General features: G+C 35.1%; 4 protein-coding genes across 5 annotated transcripts; 2 read left to right on the top strand and 2 right to left on the bottom strand.

The window, feature by feature from the left end:
- Positions 1-10,248: 10,248 nt before the first annotated feature.
- On the bottom strand, positions 10,249-11,144 carry LOC142521132 (transcription factor PRE3-like). Its single transcript, XM_075624342.1, has 2 exons — positions 10,898-11,144; positions 10,249-10,466 (listed from the first exon to the last, which is right to left on the bottom strand). The coding sequence occupies exons 1-2, from the start codon at positions 11,027-11,029 to the stop codon at positions 10,317-10,319; spliced, it is 282 nt and encodes a 93-aa protein (XP_075480457.1). The 5' UTR covers positions 11,030-11,144; the 3' UTR covers positions 10,249-10,316.
- Positions 11,145-14,583: 3,439 nt separating this feature from the next.
- Positions 14,584-15,762, bottom strand: LOC142520393 (uncharacterized). Its single transcript, XM_075623380.1, has one exon. It carries the CDS (start codon positions 15,760-15,762, stop codon positions 14,584-14,586), a length of 1,179 nt encoding a protein of 392 aa, XP_075479495.1.
- A 189-nt stretch (positions 15,763-15,951) lies between these two features.
- Positions 15,952-19,032, top strand: LOC142520505 (putative late blight resistance protein homolog R1B-14). Its single transcript, XM_075623504.1, has one exon. The coding sequence runs from the start codon at positions 16,424-16,426 to the stop codon at positions 18,887-18,889; it is 2,466 nt and encodes an 821-aa protein (XP_075479619.1). The 5' UTR covers positions 15,952-16,423; the 3' UTR covers positions 18,890-19,032.
- LOC142520506 (uncharacterized) lies at positions 18,799-24,808 on the top strand. 2 transcript variants are annotated; one of them, XM_075623506.1, is made up of 9 exons: positions 18,799-19,032; positions 19,137-19,258; positions 19,699-19,827; positions 19,925-19,996; positions 21,985-22,095; positions 23,673-23,801; positions 23,903-23,980; positions 24,183-24,253; positions 24,382-24,808. In XM_075623506.1, exons 1-9 carry the CDS (start codon positions 19,009-19,011, stop codon positions 24,447-24,449), a joined length of 804 nt encoding a protein of 267 aa, XP_075479621.1. In that variant the 5' UTR covers positions 18,799-19,008; the 3' UTR covers positions 24,450-24,808. The 2 variants fall into 2 exon arrangements, with proteins under 2 accessions (XP_075479621.1, XP_075479620.1); XM_075623505.1 differs by having other exon boundaries at positions 24,165-24,253.
- Positions 24,809-25,455: the final 647 nt, after the last annotated feature.

Genomic DNA, 25,455 nt, shown 5'->3' with positions numbered 1-25,455 from the left:
GTGGCTTTTGGGTCTAAATTTTTGCTTAAAAAGCCCACTAATCTTTTTATTAACCCTAAATCTTAAATATAAAATAATAAATAATATCTCATCTAGAGTTTCTTCCAAAAATTTCTAATAAACCATACACCATAATTAATTCTCTCATATCTTGCATAATCTTCACAAAATCAGATTTTCCACTTCCTGCAATTTTAGGCAGCTGAAACATAACCACAAAGCGTAGCCACGTCTTACTCCACTGACCTCTTCTGGTTTGGTTATTCACTTTCAAACTCTATCTTGAAAACTTCAAATGTGATAGACATCACCTTTTTAGCTCAAATTTTCTCCAACACCGTAAAAGTTCCTCCTACAATAAAACTACACAAGAATGTATCGATTAAACATATCGGAGGTTGGAATAATGGGAAATATGAAAATAAAAATTGTAAGGACCGTGTATCCTATTATCGTAAATCTTATATGATTATCGATAATTCAGGAATTTGATATGTGATTATACATTTGATGTATATTATGACAATGAAATTGAGAAAATGAATATTGAATATGAGTTGACGTTGTAAGAGCTCGAGTGGAGAAGCCGGACGCCAATATAGTACAAACATAAATATTTGTACAGAAGATGTGGCGTCCGGGCGGCAGAAAGTGACCGCCCGAGCGCCAAGGTAAAATTTTGAGTATTCGGGCAGAAGACATCGCGCCCGAGCGGTAGTTTGCGACCGCCCAAGCGCGATACATTTGAAACTCGGGGGCAGAACCTCTCGCGCTCGGGGCACGAGAAGTCTACCGCCCGAGCGCCGAAACGGTGGAAGGATAAGAATGATTTTGCTATTCGATTTCTTCATTCTATCTTTTAGCAACTTCGAAAAAACGAGAGAAATCAATTTTCTTTCGTCCGAATCGACTTCGAAATGCTGTCTAAACGCGAAACAAATTATATATTTGTGATCTTCGCGTCGAGGGCTTCTGACTGAGGTAATTTTCTTCTAGTTCCAGCAGCTCTAAATATCAAAGTGCTGGAATAGCATGTATTTGAATTTGAATTTATGATATGTAGTAGAATAACCGACAATAAACTTATATTCGAAGTCGGAATTGAATTATGATATGAATTTGATTTGATATGAATTTTTGAAGTTTCAAATGATATTTGAAACTCATATTAATGATTTTGGAGTATGTTATTGATTGAAATGAGTATGTAATTGATGTAGATAAAGTGTAATATCAATATCTTCAGGCTACATCAACTAGTAACGAAGAATTGAGGTATGTTGCGACCGGGTAACATACGACAGGTATCTGTATTATATGATATATGTCGGATTGATTTGATTGATTGGAATGAGATTATGTGTCTATATGCCTTATTTGTTGATTGATGTAGCATACATGACATTGAGATTGAGATTGAGATATCGATGTATAAAATAAATGTTTTGTTAACACGCATCATTTTATGCATACATCGATACATGACATGCACGTTGAGCTATGATCCTTGGATACCTTGATATGATTGGATTGGATTCCGGGGTTTGTGAACACAATCGCTATGCCGGTATTATATGACCCGTAAAGCATAGACAATTGTGGCCCCATATGATTGGATATGAGATTTGGGATTTGATGGCGCTTTGCCGACGCTATCATACGAGTATCCCATATTTGTCGGTGTGCCAGCTCGAACATTGATTTGATAGCGATTCGATTGATTCTGACATGTGTTCAGTGGATGGACATTGGACCTGATACCTCCACGACATACATGCATTGCATACCACATATCATTGTTTAGATACTTGTGGTATATATGATTGGTTGTTCCATACGGAGCTTTGCTCACCCCCAAGGGGGGCTGTTGTTGTCTTTGTGTGTGGACAATGGCAGGTACTCCAGGATATCAGGAGACCGAAGATGGTACTTCTGGAAGGGAGCCACAGTTTAGGCTGAGGTTTTATGTTTATGTCTTGTTCCCAGTATATATATATGTATCTATATACCGGGACATGTCCCGAGGATATGAGTTGTTTGTATGTGATTGGCTTCGATTACGTGTGGGCGTGTTTTATGATTTGAGATTAAATACTATTTTCAGTATTCAAATTATAAAAGAAATATTTTGGGCTCATTGTAAAGAAAATGTAAACTCGTTTTCCGCTGTAATTAATTAACCCTAATCAGATTGTGTTGTAATAACGATTAGGAGCTAGGGCCCCACACAGAGTGGTATCAGAGCATAGCTGGGAATGCTCGATTGAGTCTTGTGCACACGTAATAGGCACAAATGAATTGTGCGTATGTGTTTGAATTATTTGTATTACTTGCTCTTATTTGATTTGAATTGAGTAAGTATTTGATGAGATTGACGATATGAGATGATGAGATTATGAAATTGTGATATTCATCTTTTGATTTGTAGATGGATCCCACAAATGAGACTGCGAGTAGCAGTACTGAGAGAATTGTTGGGCAATTTGAAGGATTGTCCATGGAATGTGGTGATGGCTCGATTCCAGGATTTGAAACCACCGAGGTTCTTTGGCACTGAGAGTGCTGAAAGAGCTGAGGCCTGGCTGAAGGATATCGAGCACTTTTTTAATATTGTTGAGTATTCCAAGGCTCGGAGACTGAAACTTGCTTTGTATCAGCTGAAGGACCGAGCTAAATCTTGGTGGGAAGCTGCGGAGATTGGATTGAAAGAAGCCGGGATTGAAGTCACTTGGGATGTCTTCAAGGCCCAGTTTTTGGAGCAGTATTCCCCTCCATCTTATTATACTGCTCAGGAGAATAAATTCAATAATCTGCAGCAGGGAACGATGTCTGTTGAGGAGTATGCTTCGAAATTTTCTACTCTGTTGAAGTATGCACCTCACGTAGCTGGGAATGCGAGGGCAAAATATAACAGGTTTGTAAATGGATTACATCATGTCTTATATACTTATGTTGTTTCTGGATTGCCTACCAGCTACGCAGAGGCAGTTGAACGAGCCGAGGCTGGACTTAGGAGAGGAGGTCCACAGTATACCCCTCCACCTCCGGTGTCAGCTCAGCAGCCTACTTTGAGGCCGAGAGGTAAGAAGTTCAAGAAGACTGGTTCTGTTTCTTCGTCTTCTTCGAGTTCGAGTGGATCACAGCGAGGGAGTCCTGTGATTGCACCCTATTGTAGCCATTGTGGGGGTAAACATACTATCGAGCAGTGTCGAGGTATGTTTGGTACTTGTTATCAATGTGGGCAGGAAGGCCATTTCTCTCCAGTATGTCCGAACAGGGGTACGACTTCTGCTCAACCCCAGCCAGGATTTAGAGGTGGCCCTGGTATGATGAGACATGTTGTTCCTGTTCCATCTTTTCAGCAGTCGAGTGTCCCACGATAACGAGGACTGGGTGGTCAGAGTACCCAAGTTCCTCCTCAAGTGAGAGTGTACGCCATGACTGAGGATCAGGCGAGAGAAGCTCCTGGAGGCGTGATTGCAGGTATTTGCACGCTTTGCGATTATCCTGCACGTGTTTTATTTGATACAGGAGCATCTCATTCATTCATATCTCATGCATTTGTTGCATCTCACGATATTGAGTGTACCCCGTTGTATGATACTTTGTCGATAGCCACGCCAGCAGAGAAGATTATTTTGTCTGAAAGAGTTGTGCATAATTGTGTATTGATTTATGAGGATAATGTGGTATTTCTGAATTTGATTGTCCTCCCAATGCACGACTTTGATTGTATTGTTGGCATGGATATCTTGACAACCAATCGAGCTACTGTTGATTGTTGTCATGGAGTGGTTCGATTTCGACCGATTGATGGACCCAAGTGGAATTTTTATGGCAAGGGTTCCCAAGCCAAAATTCCATTGGTATCTTCCTTGGAAATGTCCCGGTTGTTGACTAGTGGAGATGAGGGTTATCTTATCTACGCTATTGATATTTCGAAGAAGGAGTCTTCTTTATCTGAGATTCCTGTTGCGAAAGAATTCCCGGATGTATTTCCCGATGAGATTCCTGATTTTCCTCCTCATCGAGAAGTTGAGTTTAGTATTGATCTTGTGCCGGGGACTGCGCCTATTTCGAAAGCTTCCTATCGCATGGCACCATTGGAACTGAAAGAATTGAAAGAACAATTACAGGATCTTCTCGATAAGGGATATATTCGACCGAGTGTATCACATTGGGGAGCTCCAGTTTTATTTGTTCGAAAGAAAGATGGTACGATGCGAATGTGTATTGATTATAGGCAACTGAATCGGGCTACTGTGAAAAACAAGTACCCACTTCCTCGTATTGATGATTTGTTTGATCAGCTTCAGGGTACTTCTGTATACTCGAAGATGATCTTCGTTCTGGGTATCATCAAGTACGTGTTCGAGACGAAGCTGTGCCCAAGACTGCTTTTAGTACGAGGTATGGCCATTATGAATTTCTGGTTATGCCTTTTGGTCTTACGAATGCTCCTGCTATTTTTATGGACTTAATGAATCGTGTCTTTCGAGATTATCTTGACCGATTCGTTATCGTCTTTATTGATGATATTCTGGTATATTCGAAATCGAAAAAGGAGCATGCTGAACATCTGAGACTGGTACTTCAAACTCTTCGTACTAGTCATTTGTATGCTAAATTGTCCAAATGCGAGTTATGGATGGACAAAGTGATATTTCTGGGCCACGTCATTTCGAGACATGACATATCTGTTGATCCTGCGAAGGTCGAAGCTGTATTGAATTGGCCAAGACCTATGAATGTTCCTGAGATCCGTAGCTTCATGGGTTTAGCGGGATATTATCGACGTTTTATCGAGGGATTTTCGAAAATAGCTAAACCTATTACTCAACTAACACAGAAGAATCAGCGATTCATTTGGTCAGATGAATGTGAAGCTAGTTTTCTTGAATTGAAGACGAGATTGACCACAGCACCTGTGCTTACTATTCCCTCAGGTACCGGAGGATTTGTGGTGTGTACAGATGCGTCTCGTAAAGGTTTAGGCTGTGTTCTGATGCAACATGGCAAAGTGGTTGCTTATGCATCTCATCAATTGAAATCTCATGAAACACGTTATCATGTTCATGATCTCGAATTGGCTGCCATTGTGTTTGCTTTGAAGATTTGGCGCCATTACTTGTACGGAGAAAAGTTTGTTATCTATTCGGACCATAAGAGTCTGAAATATCTCTTTTCTCAATCTGATTTGAATATGAGGCAACGCACGTGGATGGATCTATTGAAGGATTTTGATTGTGAGATTCAATATCACCCTGGATCGGTGAATGTTACTGCGGATGCCTTGAGCCGTAAAGTTTATGATTCTGTTTTAGCTTCTGTCAGTGTCGCCAAGGTACATGAGGATATATGTACTTCTGGCTGGACTTTTCACTCGAATTGGAATTCTGTCACTGTCTCAGCATTGCAAATTGAGCCGAATTTGATATCGAATATACGAAAGGCCCAACGAAGCGATGCTCAGATCCAAAAGTCGAAAGAACTTGTATCTGCTTGGACATCAGTCTGGATTCCATATTGATTCTGATGGTTCTTTACGACTTAATGGTCGGCTGGTAGTTCCTGATGATTCTGATTTGAAATCTGCCCTTCTTCGTGAAGCACATTGTAGCAAATACAGTATTACCCTGTAGGTCGAAAGATGTATTTGACATTGAGACCTCAATTCTGGTGGAAACGTATGAAGAAGGACGTTGCTGAGTTTATTTCGAAATGTCTTGTCTGCCAGCAAGTAAAAGCCGAGAGAATGAAACCGGGAGGATTGCTCCATAGTCTTGAAATCCCGAAATGGAATTGGGAACATATCGCTATGGATTTTGTGACTCATTTACCTCGTTCGCCCAAGGGCTGTGATGCTATTTGGGTGATTATTGATCGGCTTTCCAAATCTGCGCATTTTATTCCGTATGAACGGACTTATCCTTATAAGAGAATGGCCCGTTTATACATTGAGAATGTTGTGAGACTGCATGGTGTGCCAGTCTCAATTGTATCTGATCGTGATCCCAGATTTGCTTCTAAATTCTGGGGTATTTTTCAAGAAACGATGGGTGCGCGTTTGGCTATGAGTACTGCTTATCATCCACAAACTGATGGCCAGACTGAGCGTACGATTCAAACTTTAGAGGATATGTTGCGTGCTATTGTGATGGACTTAAGAATGGGATGGCAGGATGACTTACCATTGGTTGAATTTTCTTATAATAATAGCTTTCAGACGAGTATCGGTATGGCACCATTTGAAGCTCTATATGGGAGACGATGTAGATCACCGTTATTCTGGGATGAGATTGGTGAGAGACAATTGACTGGATCTGAAATGATACAGGAAATGAACGATAAGGTTCAGTTGATTCGGCAGCGGATGAAAGCTGCTCAGGATCGTCAAACGAGTTATGCGAACAAACGAAGGCGACCCTTGGAATTCCAGAAAGGTGACATAGTATTTTTGAAAATATCTCCCTTTAGAGGCACTGTTCGATTTGGCATGCGAGGGAAATTATCTCCTCGTTATGTTGGGCCATATGAGATCCTGGATCGAGTTGGTGATCTTGCGTATCGATTGGCATTGCCACCAGCTCTATCTGCTATTCACGATTTGTTTCATGTTTCTATGCTGAGGAAATATGAACCGGATCCATCACATGTACTTGCACCTGATGAGGTGGAACTTGATCCTTCTCTTTCCTATATCGAACAACCTGTTCGAATTATGGATCGAAAGGAAAAGATATTGAGAAATAAATCGATTCCTTTAGTACGAGTGCAATGGACACGACATGGTGTTGAAAAATCAACGTGGGAATTGGAGAGCAAGATGCGAGATTCGTATCCGTATTTGTTTGATTCTATGACATCTGTTCCATTGTATTTGATGTATTCTGATCCTTTTTCTGATTTTAGTTTTGATATGTACTATAACTAGTGACATATGTATGTTTGCCAATGTTATGTATATAGAGATGTTTGAGATTTCGAGCACGAAATCTTTTAAGAGGGTGAGAAATGTAAGGACCGTGTATCGTATTATCGTAAATCTTATATGATTATCGATAATTCAGGAATTTGATATGTGATTATACATTTTATGTATATTATGACAATGAAATTGAGAAAATGAATATTGAATATGAGTTGACGTTGTAAGAGCTCGAGTGGAGAAGCCGGACGCCAATATAGTACAAACATAAATATTTGTACAGAAGATGTGGCGCCCGGGCGGTAAAAAGTGACCGCCCGAGCGCCAAGGTAAAAATTTTGAGTATTCGGGCAGAAGACATCGCGCCCGAGCGGTAGTTTGCGACCACCCGAGCGCAATGCATTTGAAACTCGGGGGCAGAACCTCTCGCGCTCGGGGCGAGAAGTCTACCGCCCGAGCGCCGAAACGGTGGAAGGATAAGAATGATTTTGCTATTCGATTTCTTCATTCTATCTTTTAGCAACTTCGAAAAAACGAGAAAAATAAATTTCTTTCGTCCGAATCGACTTTGAAACGCTGTCTAAACGCGAAACAAATTATATATTTGTGATCTTCGCGTCGAGGGCTTCTGACTGAGGTAATTTTCTTCTAGTTCCAGCAGCTCTAAATATCAAAGTGCTGGAATAGCATGTATTTGAAGTTGAATTTATGATATGTAGTAGAATAACTGACAAGAAACTTATATTCGAAGTCGGAATTGAATTATGATATGAATTTGATTTGATATGAATTTTTGAAGTTTCAAATGATATTTGAAACTCATATTAATGATTTTGGAGTATGTTATTGATTGAAATGAGTATGTAATTGATGTAGATAAAGTGTAATATCAATATCTTCAGGCTACATCAACTAGAAACGAAGAATTGAGGTATGTTGCGACCGGGTAACATACGACAGGTATCTGTATTATATGATATATGTCGGACTGATTTGATTGATTGGAATGAGATTATGTGTCTATATGCCTTATTTGTTGATTGATGTAGCATACATGATATTGAGATTGAGATATCGATGTATCAAATAAATGTTTTGTTAACACACATCATTTTATGCATATATCGATACATGACATGCACGTTGAGCTATGATCCTTGGATACCTTGATATGATTGGATTGGATTCCGGGGTTTGTGAACACAATCGCTATGCCGGTATTATATGACCCGTAAAGCATAGACAATTGTGGCCCCATATGATTGGATATGAGATTTGGGATTTGATGGCGCTTTGCCGACGCTATCATACGAGTATCCCATATTGGCCGGTGTGCCAGCTCGAGCATTGATTTGATAGCGATTCGATTGATTCTGACATGTGCTTAATGGATGGGCATTGGACCTGATACCTCCACGACATACATGCATTGCATACCATATATCATTGTTTAGATACTTGTGGTATATATGATTGGTTGTTCCATACGGAGCTTTGCTCACCCCCAAGGGGGGCTGTTGTTGTCTTTGTGTGTGGACAATGGCAGGTACTCCAGGATATCAGGAGACCGAAGAGGGTACTTCTGGAGGGAGCCACAGTTTGGGCTGAGGTTTTATGTTTATGTCTTGTTCCCAGTATATATATATGTATCTATATACCGGGGCATGTCCCGAGGATATGAGTTGTTTGTATGTGATTGGCTTCGATTACGTGTGGGCGTGTTTTATGATTTGAGATTAAATATTATTTTCAGTATTCAAATTATAAAAGAAATATTTTGGGCTCATTGTAAAAAAAAATTTAAACTCGTTTTTCTGCTGTAATTAATTAACCCTAATCAGATTGTATTGTAATAACGATTAGGAGCTAAGGACCCCACAAAAATACTAACTATTACGAGCCTATCAAAAATCAAATGACCCATCACATTTAAGGAATTCAAAAGATTATATTAAATGATTAGTTTTATCATAAATTAAAATAAAATTCAGATAAGATCACAACATTTATGGCCAAAAAAATTACATAAATATTTTAAGCAGATAATTTTAGTTAGTTACCAGCTTTCATGCCATATTTACGCGTTCTGCTCTTGTAGTTCCCATGCATACTCTACTGTCTTTTATACGTGTTCTGCTCCTGTACTTCCTTTGCATATATATATATATATATATATATATATATATATATATATATATAATTTTATATACAATAAAGTTTCAAATAAAATATCATTACACTAAATTTATATTTTTGGGAAAAATCCAACCACCATGGATCAAGTAAGTTGTCTAAATTTTTTGGCCCTATATTTTTGCTTATTTCTCGTTGTTGTCAAATTGTGATTTTAGTATGTTATCTTTGTTTTTTGACAATTTTAATCATATTTCTGTCGTGGAGCTAAGTTGTCTAATGTCATATCATTATTTCAATGAAAAAGAATTAGAATTATAAAAAAATCGGAAGATGTAGGAGTAAAATTAAATTTGTTAACACATAGGACCAAAATCGCAAATTTACGATCAAAAAAGTACAATTTTCCCTTGAGGTTTTGAATCTTTAATTGATCAAAAATTTGAACATAGTGCAATAATTGAATTTTCATGTTTTATCCGATTTTCACCAACTCGCTAACATAACGTCAATCAATGTTGTTAAAAAAAAGTACTCCCACTTACATTTTACATGCTAATTTGATCTGAGTATAGAATAAATAAAGTTTCGATTACTGAAAAGGTAAATCCATTCAATAACGAAGGTAATGGCTCATTATCCAACTAATTTATTGCATTGACAGATTTTTAATTATCAATTATAAAGGACCAAAAGGTTTAATTGGCCAACATACACTATCAATTTCAGAATTTTCCCAACATTTTGGCAATCAAATTTTATATATTTTTTTTGTTTTCCATATATATAAAAAAAGACAATATGGAGTAGAATTCATCGTTTTCGAAAATTAGTTAAAACACATCACATGATGTCTAGTTTAATGTTTATGTGTGAATTCCAAAGAGTGATAGAAAAATAAGAAATGTTCCCCTGCTTGAAACCCTTCTTATTACGTCGATTTCCGTCTTAATTAGCGATACATTGAAAAAAATACTAAAAGTGCAAAGAAAAAAAAATAGATAGTAGACTAAGACTGAAATTAACTGCATAGAAAACTAAAATAGCAAATAAGGAAACTTAAACATTCAAGATTACATTGATTTTTTTTCCTCACATTATAACTAAATCCATATGATTTAAAACCCTTCTTCTTACATCGATTTCCGTCTTATTTAACGGGTTGTAAAACCGGGAAAAAAAAAACAAACAAACAAACAAAATATTAGATACTCAAAAAATACGAAATTTGATGAACTCATGAAATCTCAAATATTCACTTTGAAAGCAAGTTTCTGAGAAAATCTGCCTGAGTGGTATCTGTTGTTTCCAATAATTCCGACAGCCTCTCACTTAAGTTATCCACTTCTTCATGCAAATTTCGAATGTAATTGCATGTCTCTTGTAGCACTTTAGCTGCTGGCATCTGCAAATTTTAGAAATATATTGATTTAGTTATAATGTGAGAAGAAAAAACCAATGTAATCTTGAATTAATGTTTAAATTTTCTTATCTGCGATTTTATTTTTCTATACAGTTAAATTTCAGTATTAGTCTACTATCTATTTTTTATCGTTAATGTGTGCAGTATCATATCAGCATTATGCAGAATAAAGAGTAAAAATACCAAAATTAAAATATAAACTAAGACTGAATTTTTTACAAAATAGAGTACCAAAATCGCTAAAAAACAAACATATATACCTAAACGTTAAAATATCCAATGGCTCCAGGTATATATAACCAAGCACTGACTGTATACATACTTCATTAACATGTTTATATTATTACAAATTATGAGCACTTTACAAACATATCAATAAACACGCAATAATAAAAATGAAGCGAAAAAAATACCTTATTCGAGTGGTTATTATGAATCTGAGGAAGAAGTAGCTGCAACCGAGATGCGAGTTCATTGATCTGTTCATCCGCGGTGATTCTTGAAGATCCCGAATGCCAGCTTGATCTCGATGATCTGCGAGACATTTTTCTGTAAGATTTATGTATGCAAAATGCACAAATAGTGAAGTACTTTCTGGGATTCAGAGGAAGAAAAATGGATGGAATTTAAAGAAATGAGGTATTTAGATTAATAGATTTGTTGAAGTTATCTAGTGAAGTGCAAGTATTTGCTAGGGTAAGGAGTTTGAGGCAATGTAATGGACTTGTAGGGTTAAATATATAGGATTTTGGATGATGTCATGACCCGATAAAAAAGAAATCGAAAAATGAAAAACAAAACCGTCGCTGCAAATTTTTATATCCAAATAAATCCTAAGAAAAATAAAAATCGTTAGTAAAAAGTACTCTTCCACATTATTACCAAAAATATCATAATAAAATTGAGAAATGGTTGAGATTAGTATTTCTGAGTAGGTCTCTTGTAGGCCGATCTCACGAATCTTTATCTGTGAGACGGATCAACCCTACCGATATTCACAATAAAAAAATAATACTCTTAGCATAAAAAGTAATATTTTTCATTGATGACCCAAATAAGAAATTCCTCTCACAAACATCTCGTGAAACCGTCTCACACAAATTTTTGTTTCTATGATAACAAAGATTGTAAGAATATGTTCAGATATTTAATATCCCTACTTAAAAAATTAATTTTGAATCTGAACTTATTATAATTTACCTGAAAGTATAAATAAATTAAAATAACTTATTTTGTATATTTAGCAACCTAATTTTAGATATTTAAGGTAACAAATTACTAGTATTCTGTCTAAACCAAACGTCTAATATCGAATACATATTACGTATTAAAATTCGATATAATATTTGCAAAAATCTTATAATTTAAATGAAAATAAAAAATAAATTATATTTGAATAATAATATATTTAAAAAGATTTAATCCAAAAATAACTTTGACTTTCAAACTATGATGTCCAGTCCACATCGACCACACATCATTCACGTTCCCAGCTCTCAGTATCCTGCTTAAAATACAAATGAAGATTAAATTATTTCATAAAAAATTAATTATTTAAATATATATATATAATCCATTTAAAAAAATCTAAAAACAATTAATGAATTATTATATGATAAATATTTACATATGAATAAATGTAAAAAAAAAATTGAAATATTTTCATGAATTTAGTTGTTTTCATTAAAAATTGGGATCACTTCGAATTAAGTATGATTGGTCAAGGCTCTCATCCCATCTCATTGATTACTTACTGCATATTTATTATATTTTTAGATCAGATTATTAGATATATTGTTAAGTATAATAATTGTTTCGGCTGGTTAGAGAATCGAAATATGGTACTTGAGTTAATATATGGTTTTAAAATATTTGAATTGTATCATTACCATCAGCTATGAGTTTTGGTAAAACGGCAAACGTTCGGTCTTAAAATTGGTATAAGAGATAAAATCACGTGTTCAATTTTCATTATTTGTAAGGAGTACATTTATTGGGAGAGATATTGTTGGGTGCAATAATTGTCCTTACAATCGAAATATGATGTTCGAGCTGATGTACAATTTAAAATACTTGAGTTGTACTATTAACACCAGTTATAGATTTTGGTAAAACGGCAAAATTAGGTCATATGTATTAAAAAGATAAAATTGAAGTAAAGATGTTCAGCATGGATGCCGGAGCACATGACCCTATTCAACAGCGAAGACCCCATTGAAGCTTTGATTTCTTTATTTATTTTTCATTTGGAAACCAATGGGCAACTTAAGAGGTTTAAGGTTTTGATAGCTTGAAAAGATTAATTAATTATGTATTGATATGCTAAGCATATGCTATCTACTGATTACTCGTACCAATATATAGTAATTAAGAGCATTTGATTCAGAATATTTTATTATGAAAAACTAGATACCTCATTTCTATCACCTATGAATATTTTAAATGATGGCACGATTATATATATAGGTAAAAATTTGTGTGAGCCGATCTCACGTGTCGTATTTTGTGAGACGGATATCTTATTTGGGTCAGCCATGAAAAAATATTATTTTTTATGCTAAGAGTATTACTTTTTATTGTGAATATCGGTAGGATTGACCGGTCTCACAGATAAAGATTCGTGAGACCGTCTCACAATAGACCTACTCATATATATATATATATATAAGCAGGACTCACGGGTCGTATTTTGTGAGACGGGTCTCTTATTTGGGTCAGCCATGAAAAAATATTATTTTTTATGCTAAGAATATTACTTTTTATTGTGAATATCGGTAGGGTTGACCGATCTCACAAGAGACCTACTCATATATACATATATATATATATATTTCTTGATTGATTAAAAGTCGGTGGAAGTAGGAGATCTAGGATTAAGATTATTAACATGTTGACTTCAAGAGTGTTTTAGTTGGTAGATATGTGATCGATCAATGGTTAGGAGTTCGATTTCTCTTATCAACACTTTTTTGGACAAGATTGTTGTACAAGACATATTCAATACGGTTTATCTAACTAATGTGATTTGAATCTAATGAGGTCGACTGTAGGTTTACTCTACCAAAAGAAAACAACAGTAGGTTCTGCCGTCGTAATTTTTTTTTTAATCAAAATGTTAACTTACCATATAAGACGGACGATGGTTGGTACATTATGATTTATGTGTGCATATATATTAAATTTCTAAGTATAATTACATGTACGATAAATTCTTGTATCAACTTAATTATATTGAAATTCTAGTCTGGGTTTGTATTTTACAAAAATTTGGTATATTAATAAGAATTAATTATTATAAGAATCTGGCATTCAATACACATTGTGTGCTCATTTATCAAATTTATTGTAATTATTAGGTAATTTTTAATATAAAATCGATTTGTTATATCGTTATTTCAAACAAAAATATATTTAAGAGATAATAAATAAATAAATCAAAGGAGACCGGGTTTGTAGCTCAATGGTCTCACTTCCTTGCCGAACTAGTCGGTTCTCGGATTCGATCCCGGGCGTGAGTTGTAATAAAAAATATAAATAAATAAATCAAAAGATAAAAGCTCTAATTGTATCGTATTACGTTTAGCTCGATAAGTTTAACGAAATCCAATATTAACTTTAGAACAGCCCAAAATCATGATGGGCTGGAAAATCAAAGATCTGACCAGCCCCAAAGCCTAGATGGCAATCAATTCTAGCCCAAATAGAATACCAACCAAGTCCAAGTCCATTTCGGAGCCCCATTTTAAAATATTCGGTTACTGATCAAGATCGGGTCGAGTTTGAATAATCAAATATGGATAAGAAGATTTAATATTGATATCTCCAATGACCAATTCCTCAACACAAAAATTGTTGTAAGACCGTTCTGCAGATCAATTTTGTTTGATAGATATTCGACTCGATTAATGAAAAAAGTATTGTAAAAGTATTATTTTCATTTTAAATATGAATCGGGTTGAGTCGTGAAAATATTGAGATTTGATCATTCTTCCAAGGTACACTAATACATGGACCTATGGCTATAACATAAGCCATGAAAAACCAGTTGTTCTGCTGGTGAACTAATTGGTAGGCTACTTGTGCAACAGATGCTCGTTCGTCATTTAGAAGGATGCAATCTTTGCGGATAGAGCTCCAAGAGCTCGGGAATTTCATCGACAAAGCTTAACACGAACTGCTCGAAGAACGATTTCTTCGAGATGATAAGAACACCGATCCAGCTAGTATTCTGCCTCAGCAGACCTCTGGACTTCAAAACTTGACACACTGAACATCTTGGAATAATCGTCTTCTCCAAACTCAACGAAACTATCTGTGGAACACTATGAAAAACCAAAGGATCACACATTTTATTGATGACATAATCCAGAGCTCTGTTGATCTTATCCTCTGATGCTCCCATACACCATGGAAATCTTCTAAAAGCCGCGAGAACTTGAGCCTCGGAATAGCCCCATTTCTTGTACACCTCCATCTTCCTATGCCAATTTGAACTAGTCGGCTTCCTCATCACATATATCCCTGTAAGAAAGTTGGCTCTACAAGGGTCGAATCCCATTTCCTTAATCCTCTCCGTACACATCCTCAATTTATCAGGAGACATCACGAGTAATCTTGGATTTGTTTTGAAAGCACTCGCGATTTTAACCTCGGGGACTCCTGCATTGAGCAAACTCGCCACATTTGAGGCCATGATGCTCTGCACATTCATCTCTAAGACAGACGGGCACTGTTTGATTACGTATATCGCATCCTCATTCGATTTCAGAAAACTCTTGATAAATTCGAAAGACGGGATGATTTGGCTTTCTAAGCTCCTAACAAGTACGCTTCTCGAAGAAGATATAATCTTAGCAGTGTCCGGAACAGATATGCCTAAAGAATGGAAAAATTGGATCTTGGGCAAAAGATTTCTCTCGGGCTTCAACTGAAAGACTACGGGAGATTTTCTAACGACGAGTGAGATCTGGGCATCACTAAAACCATGTTTCTTGAAGAATGCAATGATTGATTCTGGGATCTCCGTGCCTCTGAATTTGATTTTCTCGCAAGCTCGTAAAGCCCTTTCTCGAGAAAACCCAAAAAATTTAATCAGATAATCTGCTGCTGCAGATGAGTTCCCATTCGCATTTCTTGATCTGGATTTGTGAATCTTGGCTGCGGCCACGGGTGATGACGAAAATAGAGAAAACTGAAGGAAATGGAGTCTGTGTACTGGTGACGGATCGAATGAAGCAAACTTTACGTAATTCAACGTTTTCAACATGAATCGTAGCATTATAAGTTTTGAAAGAAGATGATTCTCTTGTATTAGGGGATCTGAGGCAGAGGCACCGCGAAGAACCCTAAACCCCAATTGCAATGTTTTATTATTTTTTAGAATTTGATTTTGCCTTCATTAAAAAAAGACAAATTTTTTATGAAATTAAAAATAGAAGTGAAGTTCGTCATGTGGAACAGACTGACGTCAGCCACAGAGTCAACGACGCTGCTTGTTGTTCAACAATTCAGCACTTTGGAAATATTCGTGCACTCTCGCCCCCGCTCCATCCACGACCTTCGATCCAGTCTTCTCAGAGCCTCCATCGCCTTCTCGATCAGCAGCACCGTATTTCCCCTCCTCTACTCAAATGCCTGCATTTCGATATCCGGGCCGACCCGAATAACCAGCAAGGCGCCGTCGAGTCCGAGGATAGCTGAATCGATCCCATTTTCGTTTGAATGCGACATGAAAATAATGGACTCGATGTAGGACTGTTTCTGGAGGGCTGCTTCAAGTGAGAGTGTGTAGACAAGGTTTGGGTTTGTGTAATGGGTGATGCAGCTGAGCTTTGATTCAAAAGAGAAGGGCAGATCTTGACCTCCTCTCTGAAAAAATTGAGCTCAAGTATCCCTCGATCACAAGTGTTAATCTGACCAAGTTTGGAAAGATACCCAAGATGGCTTATGCTGCTGTAGTTTCTCTCATGCAGATTCTAGAGGACATACTTGGTGAACAGTACCAGATTCCTTGGGAGAAGCAACAGATCGATTCTCTCCTTCAAAGCATGTGTTGCTTTCACGATTTTCTTACACGTTCTTGGAAGAAAAGAATCCCTGATGCACTGCGTTTTGAGAGAGAAATCAGAGATTTGGCGCATAAAGCAGAAGATGTTATTGAGGCCTACATATCAGAGCATTTTTTTGAAGAGAATGTAGGAGAAAAACTTGAGAGGAGCGAAATTGTCAGCCGACATTTAAAGATTGTGGTGGAAGAAGTCGAATCAATTCAGCTAAAGGTGACACAGCTGGAGGAATCGTGGGCGGACGATAAAGATTTGCATTACACGTATTATTCACCACGTGCTCAGCCATCGACACTTGCCTCAAGTGGTGACTATAAGGTTGTATTCGAAGATGTTTCACGGCAACTGATGGATCGAATTGTTGGTGGACGTTCGGAGAAACTCCAAATCATACCAGTAGTTGGAATGGGTGGCAGTGGTAAGACTACTCTGGTTAAGTATGCTTTTCAAGACGAATATATTTCACATCTTTTTGATGTTTCTGCTTGGGTCACGGTATCCCAAAATTATCGCAAAAGGGATATCCTACTAGGCCTTCTAGAATTCATGAGAAGGCTCACAACTGAAATGCATCAACAAAGTGATGAAGATCTATCCGAGTGTTTGTATAAATGTTTAAAAAGTAGGAGATATCTCATTGTAATGGATAATGTATGGCATAAAGAGGCTTGGGAAGAGATAAAAAGACTATTTCCCGATGACAATATGGGAAGTCGGGTCTTGTTGACCACTCGGCTGTCTGATGTGGCTACATATGCGAACTCGTCTCGCCATGAACATCATCTCATGCTTCCCTTAAACGAAAACGAAAGCTGGAATCTGCTTCATTTCAAGGTTTTTGGGGATGAAACAAGTTGCCCCACAGAGCTTGAGGAAGTCGGTAAGAAGATTGCAAGAAGTTGCCAAGGACTTCCCCTTTCAATTGTTGTAATAAGTGGTCTCTTGTCCAAAGTACCAAGAACATTAGCAGAATGGGAATCCATTGCTAACAATCTCAACTCAGTTTTGCTTTCAAATGATAGTCAATGCTCGGAGCTGTTATATTTCAGCTACGACCATTTGCCACATCATCTGAAAGCATGTTTCCTCTATACGGGAGTTTTCCCCCTAGATTTGGAAATACCAATCTCCAAGCTCATCACACTATGGATTGCCGAGGGATTCATCAAATCCAATTGCTCGAAAAGATTGGAAGAGTTGGGAGAGGAGTATCTTGATGATCTGATGTCAAGAAATCTTATTTTGGTTGGAGAGAAGGGATTCGATGGAAAAATTAAAACGTGTGTGGTCCATGATCTGTTAAGAGAGTGGTGCTTGAGTAAAGCGCTAGAGGAGATGTTTATTCACACCTTAAATGCCAATACCTACAATTGTCCAGAAGTCGTCGGGGATCCACGTCACTTGTGCATCCGTAAAGATTCTTCATACGAAATTCTGGCAGACATCCTTGGAACGACAAAAACATTTCCACGTGTCCGTTCTCTTCTGTCCCAGAATAACCCTCACGACAAACTACGGTGTTGTAAACTTCTCAGGGTACTGGACTTGTCTAAAGTAGATTTGGAGGATTTCCCTCGTGTAATACTCGAGCTCGTACGCTTAAAGTGCGTTTCTGTCTGTTGTGATCAAGAACAAGAAATTTACATTTCTGAAGATCGACCTGATTCTCTGAGGAATCTCCAGACGTTAATTATTCACCAAAGATGTATCAATTCATCAGTGCATCTCCCCCGAGGAATCTGGAGGATGCCACATTTAAGGCATCTCCAGTTAGGAAAATGTTACTTTCCTCATCCACAAGAGGGTGACAAGAATTCAGTTCTTGAAAACCTTCAAACGCTTTCATATGTAAGTGGTTGGAGTTGTACGAAGGAGTTCATCCAAGGAATTCCAAATATAAAGAAACTAGGAATCCAATTTGAGGTCCTGGATAAGCGACGTGTACTTGTCTCTTCTATCAGACATTTGGGCAAGCTGCATAAACTTGAAATACTCAAATGCATTGTTGAACCAGGATCATATTATAACATTGCAAAGGACCTTACTCTGCCTCGAAATCTCAAAAAGTTGACCTTACGTGGTACAAAAATCTCTTGGGAAGATATGTCTATAGTTGGCTCGTTGCCTTATCTTGAAGTTCTGAAGCTGAAAGATTATGCATGTGAAGGGTCGGAGTGGGAACCAATAGAAGGTGAATTTTGTCGATTAAAGTTTCTATATATTGAGGGAACGGATCTGCATCATTGGAGAGCTGAGAAAGACCATTTTCCAATACTTGAGCGCCTAATCCTTTTTGAGTGCACCGAATTGGAAGAAATCCGCTTGATTTTGTATATTTAGAGACACTTGAAAGTATCGACTTGGATGATGCTAGCCCATCTGCTGTGACATCGGCAAGGCAAATACAAGCAGAACAACAAGACTTGGGGAACGAAATACTTAAAGCTCGTATCCATAAAATGTGGCAATACATCTATGAAAAGGTAAGCAAATACTCATGACTGTTTGTATGCAAACATGCATTTATTTATGTACCTGTTAGTAGATAAACATTATTATACTTCAATTTTTCCCCCTCATTGAACAGAGAAAAGAGGAAAAAGAGAGAAGAGAGGAAATGGAAAGACGGAGGATAGAAGCAGAGAGTAGAAGGCGAGCAGAGGAAGAAGAGTATAGGTGGAAACAATATATGTGGGAAGAATATAAGAGGTAAGCCATGATTCCATCATTTTTACCTGTGTGGTTCACTCACTTGAGATTGCATTTTAGATACATGAAAAACTAGAAAAAAAAATATATAGTGTTAAAAATACATTATTTATATGTGGGTTACTCCCAAACTTGGGAAAACTTATTCGAAATATTTTTTCATGATATCAAATATTGCAATTGTAATGCCGGACGTCGTTGAATCATCTGATATATGTCAACACTTCCACGAAATATGATTAAAAGCAAAAAAATGAATCCAACATATAGACAAAACATAAATTTTGACAGTTAAAGGACCTAAACTAAAAATAGGCCATCTTAACTGGTGTTGTAACTTCTTTTTGTTTTAAGAAATGTCATGGATAAAACAGAACAATCAACTTCATTTTTCGGACTTTCCCTTCAATTTATGAAATGCATATTTCATACAAATTAAGGAGAAGAGAAGAAGCACGAGAAAGAATGAGACAAGAAGAGGATTATAGAATGCAAGAATTTGATCACAGATTCAGAGAAGAGGAAGAAGCCTATCTGCAAATTGAATATCAGTGGTTGATGTATCAGACGTAAGGCTTGATCCTCAAGTGAAAAATATAAATAAAAATTCAAGATTCATTTGTAGTTTCTTGCTGATTTCAAAACTTTATTATGTGATGAAGACAGTGTACCGGAGAGGTATGATGATGTCGACTCCTATGATCAATACACAAATGGAAGGAGAGGCGACTATGAATGGTTAGTATGATTGATCTAGTCCACATATCTCTTTTATAAGTCATATTTATTTAATACTAGGAATGATCACGTGCGATGCACGTGGGTAATTAATAATGAAAAATATAATAACGAGATTTAAATAGGTGATTAATAATGAAAAATATAATAACGAGATTTAAATAGGTGATTAATAATGAAAAATATAATAACGAGATTTAGATAATTAATAATTTTTAAAATTGTTTGAATAACATCTTGTTTATTAGTATTTATTAATCTAAATATATCAAAACACAATAAATAAAAATACACCATGACGATAAATCAAATATATTCACTTATTTATATAACATTTTTCAATTTACATGATTATAACATAATGACAGCTCTCTCAAATTAACAAATATATTTTTCATCCAAATATCATTCGCAATGAAAAACAATAAAAATAAAATTAAGAGAATAGTAAATTTTACTAAAACCAAAATCACAATGTATTTAAATGGAGTGCATACAGTGATTGTCAAATAAAATTCTCTTAATTAACTAAATTATCATAATTATGTTAAAATAAAACCCCTAAACTTGTTATTAAGTTAAATATCAATTGTGTTTTTGCTAACTTTTAACACCTTGCAAATTTTGTTTAACTTTTTCCTTTTATAAAATAGATATTACACATCAATTCAAATATTTTAAATGGTATAGTAGCTCAATTATCATGATTCCATCGATGTATCCAACAAGGACAATTATTGCACTCCAACAATATCAATAATCACACTAATTGCAATCTATGAGAATCGATCTCATGACTTTGACTCTTATATATATCAATTGTAAGATCATGTATTTGCTACTTTACCAAAAGTTATAACCGGGGTAACGATGCAACATTAACTAAAATCTTTTAAAATAGTAAAACAACTCAAACGTCACATTTGGATTGTTATACCTTACATAAACAATTATTGCACCTAACAAATATGATATAGTTGTTATTTTACATTTTAGAAATCATTTTCTAAATTAAATTTGTTCTCACTAATCAAATAATTTCATCGAACACAAAGTAGTTTTAATTACTAATAATAATTTAAACACATAGGGTGACCACTCTATGTCATCACATATGCTTCAGTAAGTTGCAATCATAGTAATAATGCACAATGAATTGGTAAACATAACTTAGTTAATTTAATAAGTGAATAATATTAAATAACAATTGAAAAATAGTTTATATATGTAAATTCATCATATATAATGATAAATTAATTAATATGTAGAAAAGAGAAAAAATATTTTTTTATGTATGTAATTTCATCATATACAATTTGAAATTAATTAATAGGTTGAAAAGAACAATCAATATAACAAATCAATATATTATATACGATGATTTCGTAATAGAATAATGCTAATATAACCATACTTTATATTATGTTTAGAACGCAATTGAAAATTGATAACAAAATATATAATAATAGAAACTTTAATTTTAAAAATATTATTATCTAAAATATTATCATAATACATTATGAATCATAAATGAAATCACTAAATTATTGAGTAATTATTTATTTAATTATTATTTAAATCAATTTATAAAATAAAAGAAAAGATATGAATATTAAATATTCATTAGCAACCATGAAGAAATACACTAATTTTAGTAACAAATTTTAGTTAGTAACAAAGAAAAATTATGGGTAAATTGATAAATTCAATATGAATTAATATCCAAAGGCATTTAAGATAGACAATAAATTATAAAACAACCCATGAAAAAAATTATTGATTTAATTTGCTACATTAAATGAATAAGAGTAGATTGAAAATTTACAATTAGAAGTCATATATTTATATGTATGTTAGATTTGTTCATGTTAGAAAAAAATTTCTGTCTAAAATGTCAAAAAAAATTATAATACCGTATATTTCTGTGTATGTGTATATATATTAAAAATATCAAACATCCCAATGAAAGAAAATTGATATAATTTTAGGAGAAGACAAGAAGCAGAAGAAAAATGGAGACAAGAAGCGGATGATAGATGGAGAAACGGGGAAGACGCCGATTATTTGCTCAGAGAAATTTGTTGGAAAGATTATGAGTGGTAAGGTTTCATCCTTTAATTTTTATATGTGGTTCTTTATGTTGTTTAATTTCAGTTTTAGTCTGTTATATTTGTTTTTTGGCAATTTGAGTCATTTTCCAACTTGGTGTTGACATAACACTCTCATATAGAAAGAACTGAAATAAAAAAACAAAGGCCACAAATGTCAAAAAATAAAAGACCAAATCGAATTAATTCGGAAACTTGGTTTGGACAATTTGGAAATTCAATGTAATTGTCTCCTTGCATGGTTGCATATTAAATAGGTATTCTAGAATTTAATCTTTTATAAAAGTTGCACGAACACTCTTGTACCACCTGGAGTCTGACGAGATGAAATATTTTGATGATATCTCATAGATCAGTGATCAAAATGACCAGCGAGCAAAATAATTACAAAAAACTTAATTTTCTACAAGTCATATTTCAGACCGACTAGACTAGTTCAGACATTATCTATGCTAACCGGACGTTGCAAGATCAAACTGGATGACACGGATACTGCAACCTGCAACGTCCAGTTAGCATATATAACGTCTGAACTAGTCTAGCTAGCCTGAGATTTGGAATTAGAAATATAATTTTAGGTGTTTGGAATGATGAGATTTCAAAACGTAATTGGTATTTGATGAGATTTGGTTTAACTAAATGAAATTCTTACAAAATTGAAGAGATTTCATGGGATTTGAGCCGTTGAGAAAATAAAAAATATTAACTATGTATATCTACCTTGTAAAATATTGGGAAAATTACAATTTTAGTCTCGTAAGTTGGTGAGGTTTTGGTTTAATCATGTAATTTGTCGATGTTTGATTTTCATACAATAAATTGGACTTTGTTTGGTTTTGGTCAAAAAAAAAATTCAAAAGACACAAAAATCATTGAATATTGTTTATTTGATTCTGATGTTCTCCTACGTAGCTCATGTTGCGTTGATAAACCTATATTATACACATTAAAGTAAATATAAACAAAAAAAAGGAAAAAAATAAAACAAAACAATATCTAATATTTCAAAATGAGAAGAAATTATCTTTTTGTTTCACTTTTTTTCTTTAAATAGATTTTAGTGTATATACTATAGGTTTTTTTTCTCGATATATGAGTTATGTAGGAGAGCATCGATGCCAAAAAAAAGTATTTGTTGATTTACTGGTTTCACACGAAAAATGACCCAAAGAAAAAGTTAATGAATGAAAATCAAACGTTGACGAGTTACAAGACTTTAATCAAAACATGTCAAGTTACAGGACTGAAATTGTAATTTTTCCTAAATTTTACAGAAATATCTTATGAGACCATCTCACGACTCAACTTTGAAAGACGGGTCTCTTACTGAACCCTACCCATGGAAAAATATTACCTTTAGCTAAAGGTATGGACCAAGACGACATCCGTGAGGAATCGACTCGTCTCAAGGAGATCATCTCATATGAGATCTAGTCTAAATTTTATATCTTTTAATTTTAAGAGGTGTTGTAAAATATTTTTAAGAAATGTCAGGATAAAAAAATGTATAATCACTTTCATTTTTCAAGCTTTCCCTTCAATAAAGTGCATATTTTATTCAATTTAAGGAGAACAAGAGAAGCAGCAGAAAGAATGAAACAAGAAGAGGATGATAGAAAGCAAGAATTTATTTATAGATGGAAGAAAGAGGAAGAAGACTATCTGCAAAAAGAACATCACTGGGTAACATATCAGATGTAAGGATTGATCCTCAAGTGAAAATAAAAAAAAATCAAATTTCGTTTGTAGTTTTTTTGAAAATACTGATTCCAAAAACTTTATTATGTGATGACGACAGTCTACCTGAATGGTATGAGGATGATCGTGGCAACTCCTATGAGCAAGACACACGTGGACGGAGAGCCGACTACGCGAGGTAAGTATGATGGATCTAAAACCATCAGATGCTCATAAAGTAGTTCTTTAAAACGAAAACTAATACATGGTCTGCATAATCACTTGCGAGGTAGGATGTAACACAACTGATATGGCATAATACCAATTGGTCGACACTTGAACGATGATCATAGCTTCATTCTTTATTTTTCTTGTTTTTTCAGTATGATGGTGGTTTCCAGCAATCATCGAGGCGGTGGAACTTCAAGTTCTGAACGAGATGAGCTCGTTGGAAGGCTAGTGACAGTGATATGTAAGCATACTTCCAAGTATTATTCTTTTGTCGGAAGAAAGAAAGTAAATTGTGTAGTATATATAAACCTCTGTCTAATTGACTTGTTGAATTCCATGTTTTCTGGCAACTTCACACATGTTGTCCAGTGAGGAATTCGCTGCTTTGGGCTTGGAATTACGGGTGCGAAAAATTCAAAAACTACTGGAGGAGGTGAAAAAGCAAAGACATGATGAACTGCAAGAGTCTATTTTAAGGGGTTTATTAGTAGGAAACATAAAGTTTTATGATTGGGGAGTCGAAAGGCTTTCAAACGATCTGATGGTTCTTTTTGGGGTATTTCGAGCTTGTTGTTTGAGGCCTCAAGGTTTATTTCCGAAGGTACAAGATTATTGCCAAGTAAAATTCAAATTATATATGTAACTGTTTGGCGCATCTTGTTCTCTCTTTTGAGAACTTCACTGAAATTTTGCATCTTCAATGCTACAATTTGATGGAATGATTTGATTCGAAGAGTTCGAAAGATTCGAATAAACCGGCACCAAAAGACCTAACCATGATCAGATTGGGTTTTGAGTCATCGGACCCAAGTGTCCGCTCTGATCTCCTCTCCAACTCGATCACGAAACGAAACCAAGCTTCGTGAACTAGAATGACCATAGGTGTTTGAATAACCTTTTATGTTATTATCATGAAACGTGTGTCAATTCGGGTAAGATAGGTCGGGTTGAGTAATAATACTATTAAAAAATTGTTCAACTCGAACCTAACCCAATCCCATCATTTTTTCCGGGTCAGTTATCGGGTCCAACTCGATCTGACCCGAACTCGAAAACCCCAAACCAAATCTGATTTTGAGACCCCTAATGAAATTATTGAATTAATGTTTATATCTTTACATAAGATAATATAAAGTCCAAAAATTTCATAACACTTTGGACATTGTTTCATTCAAGATTTACTTATTATCTCCTCAAAAGCAAGCAAAATAGAAAAATCAAGACCAAGTATTGCGACCCAAACAAGCTGACGTCAGCTACATATTCAAGAATCTTTCTTGTTGAAAAAATAATTATGATATAAAATCAATCATTTATAATATGCAATTCTAAAAAACAAATAGAGAAAAATAAACAAAATATATGGGAGGTTAAAAATTTAGCAAAAGCATAACTGATTTTGAATTTAATAGCAATTTTAGTGGTTTTATTTTAACATTAGTG

This window comes from Primulina tabacum, chromosome 12, assembly GCF_025594145.1.
Source record: "Primulina tabacum isolate GXHZ01 chromosome 12, ASM2559414v2, whole genome shotgun sequence".
In the NCBI taxonomy this organism is placed as follows: domain Eukaryota; kingdom Viridiplantae; phylum Streptophyta; class Magnoliopsida; order Lamiales; family Gesneriaceae; genus Primulina; species Primulina tabacum.
The sequence above is the reverse complement of the archived record's forward strand: the minus strand, read 5'-3'. Positions and strand labels throughout refer to the sequence as shown.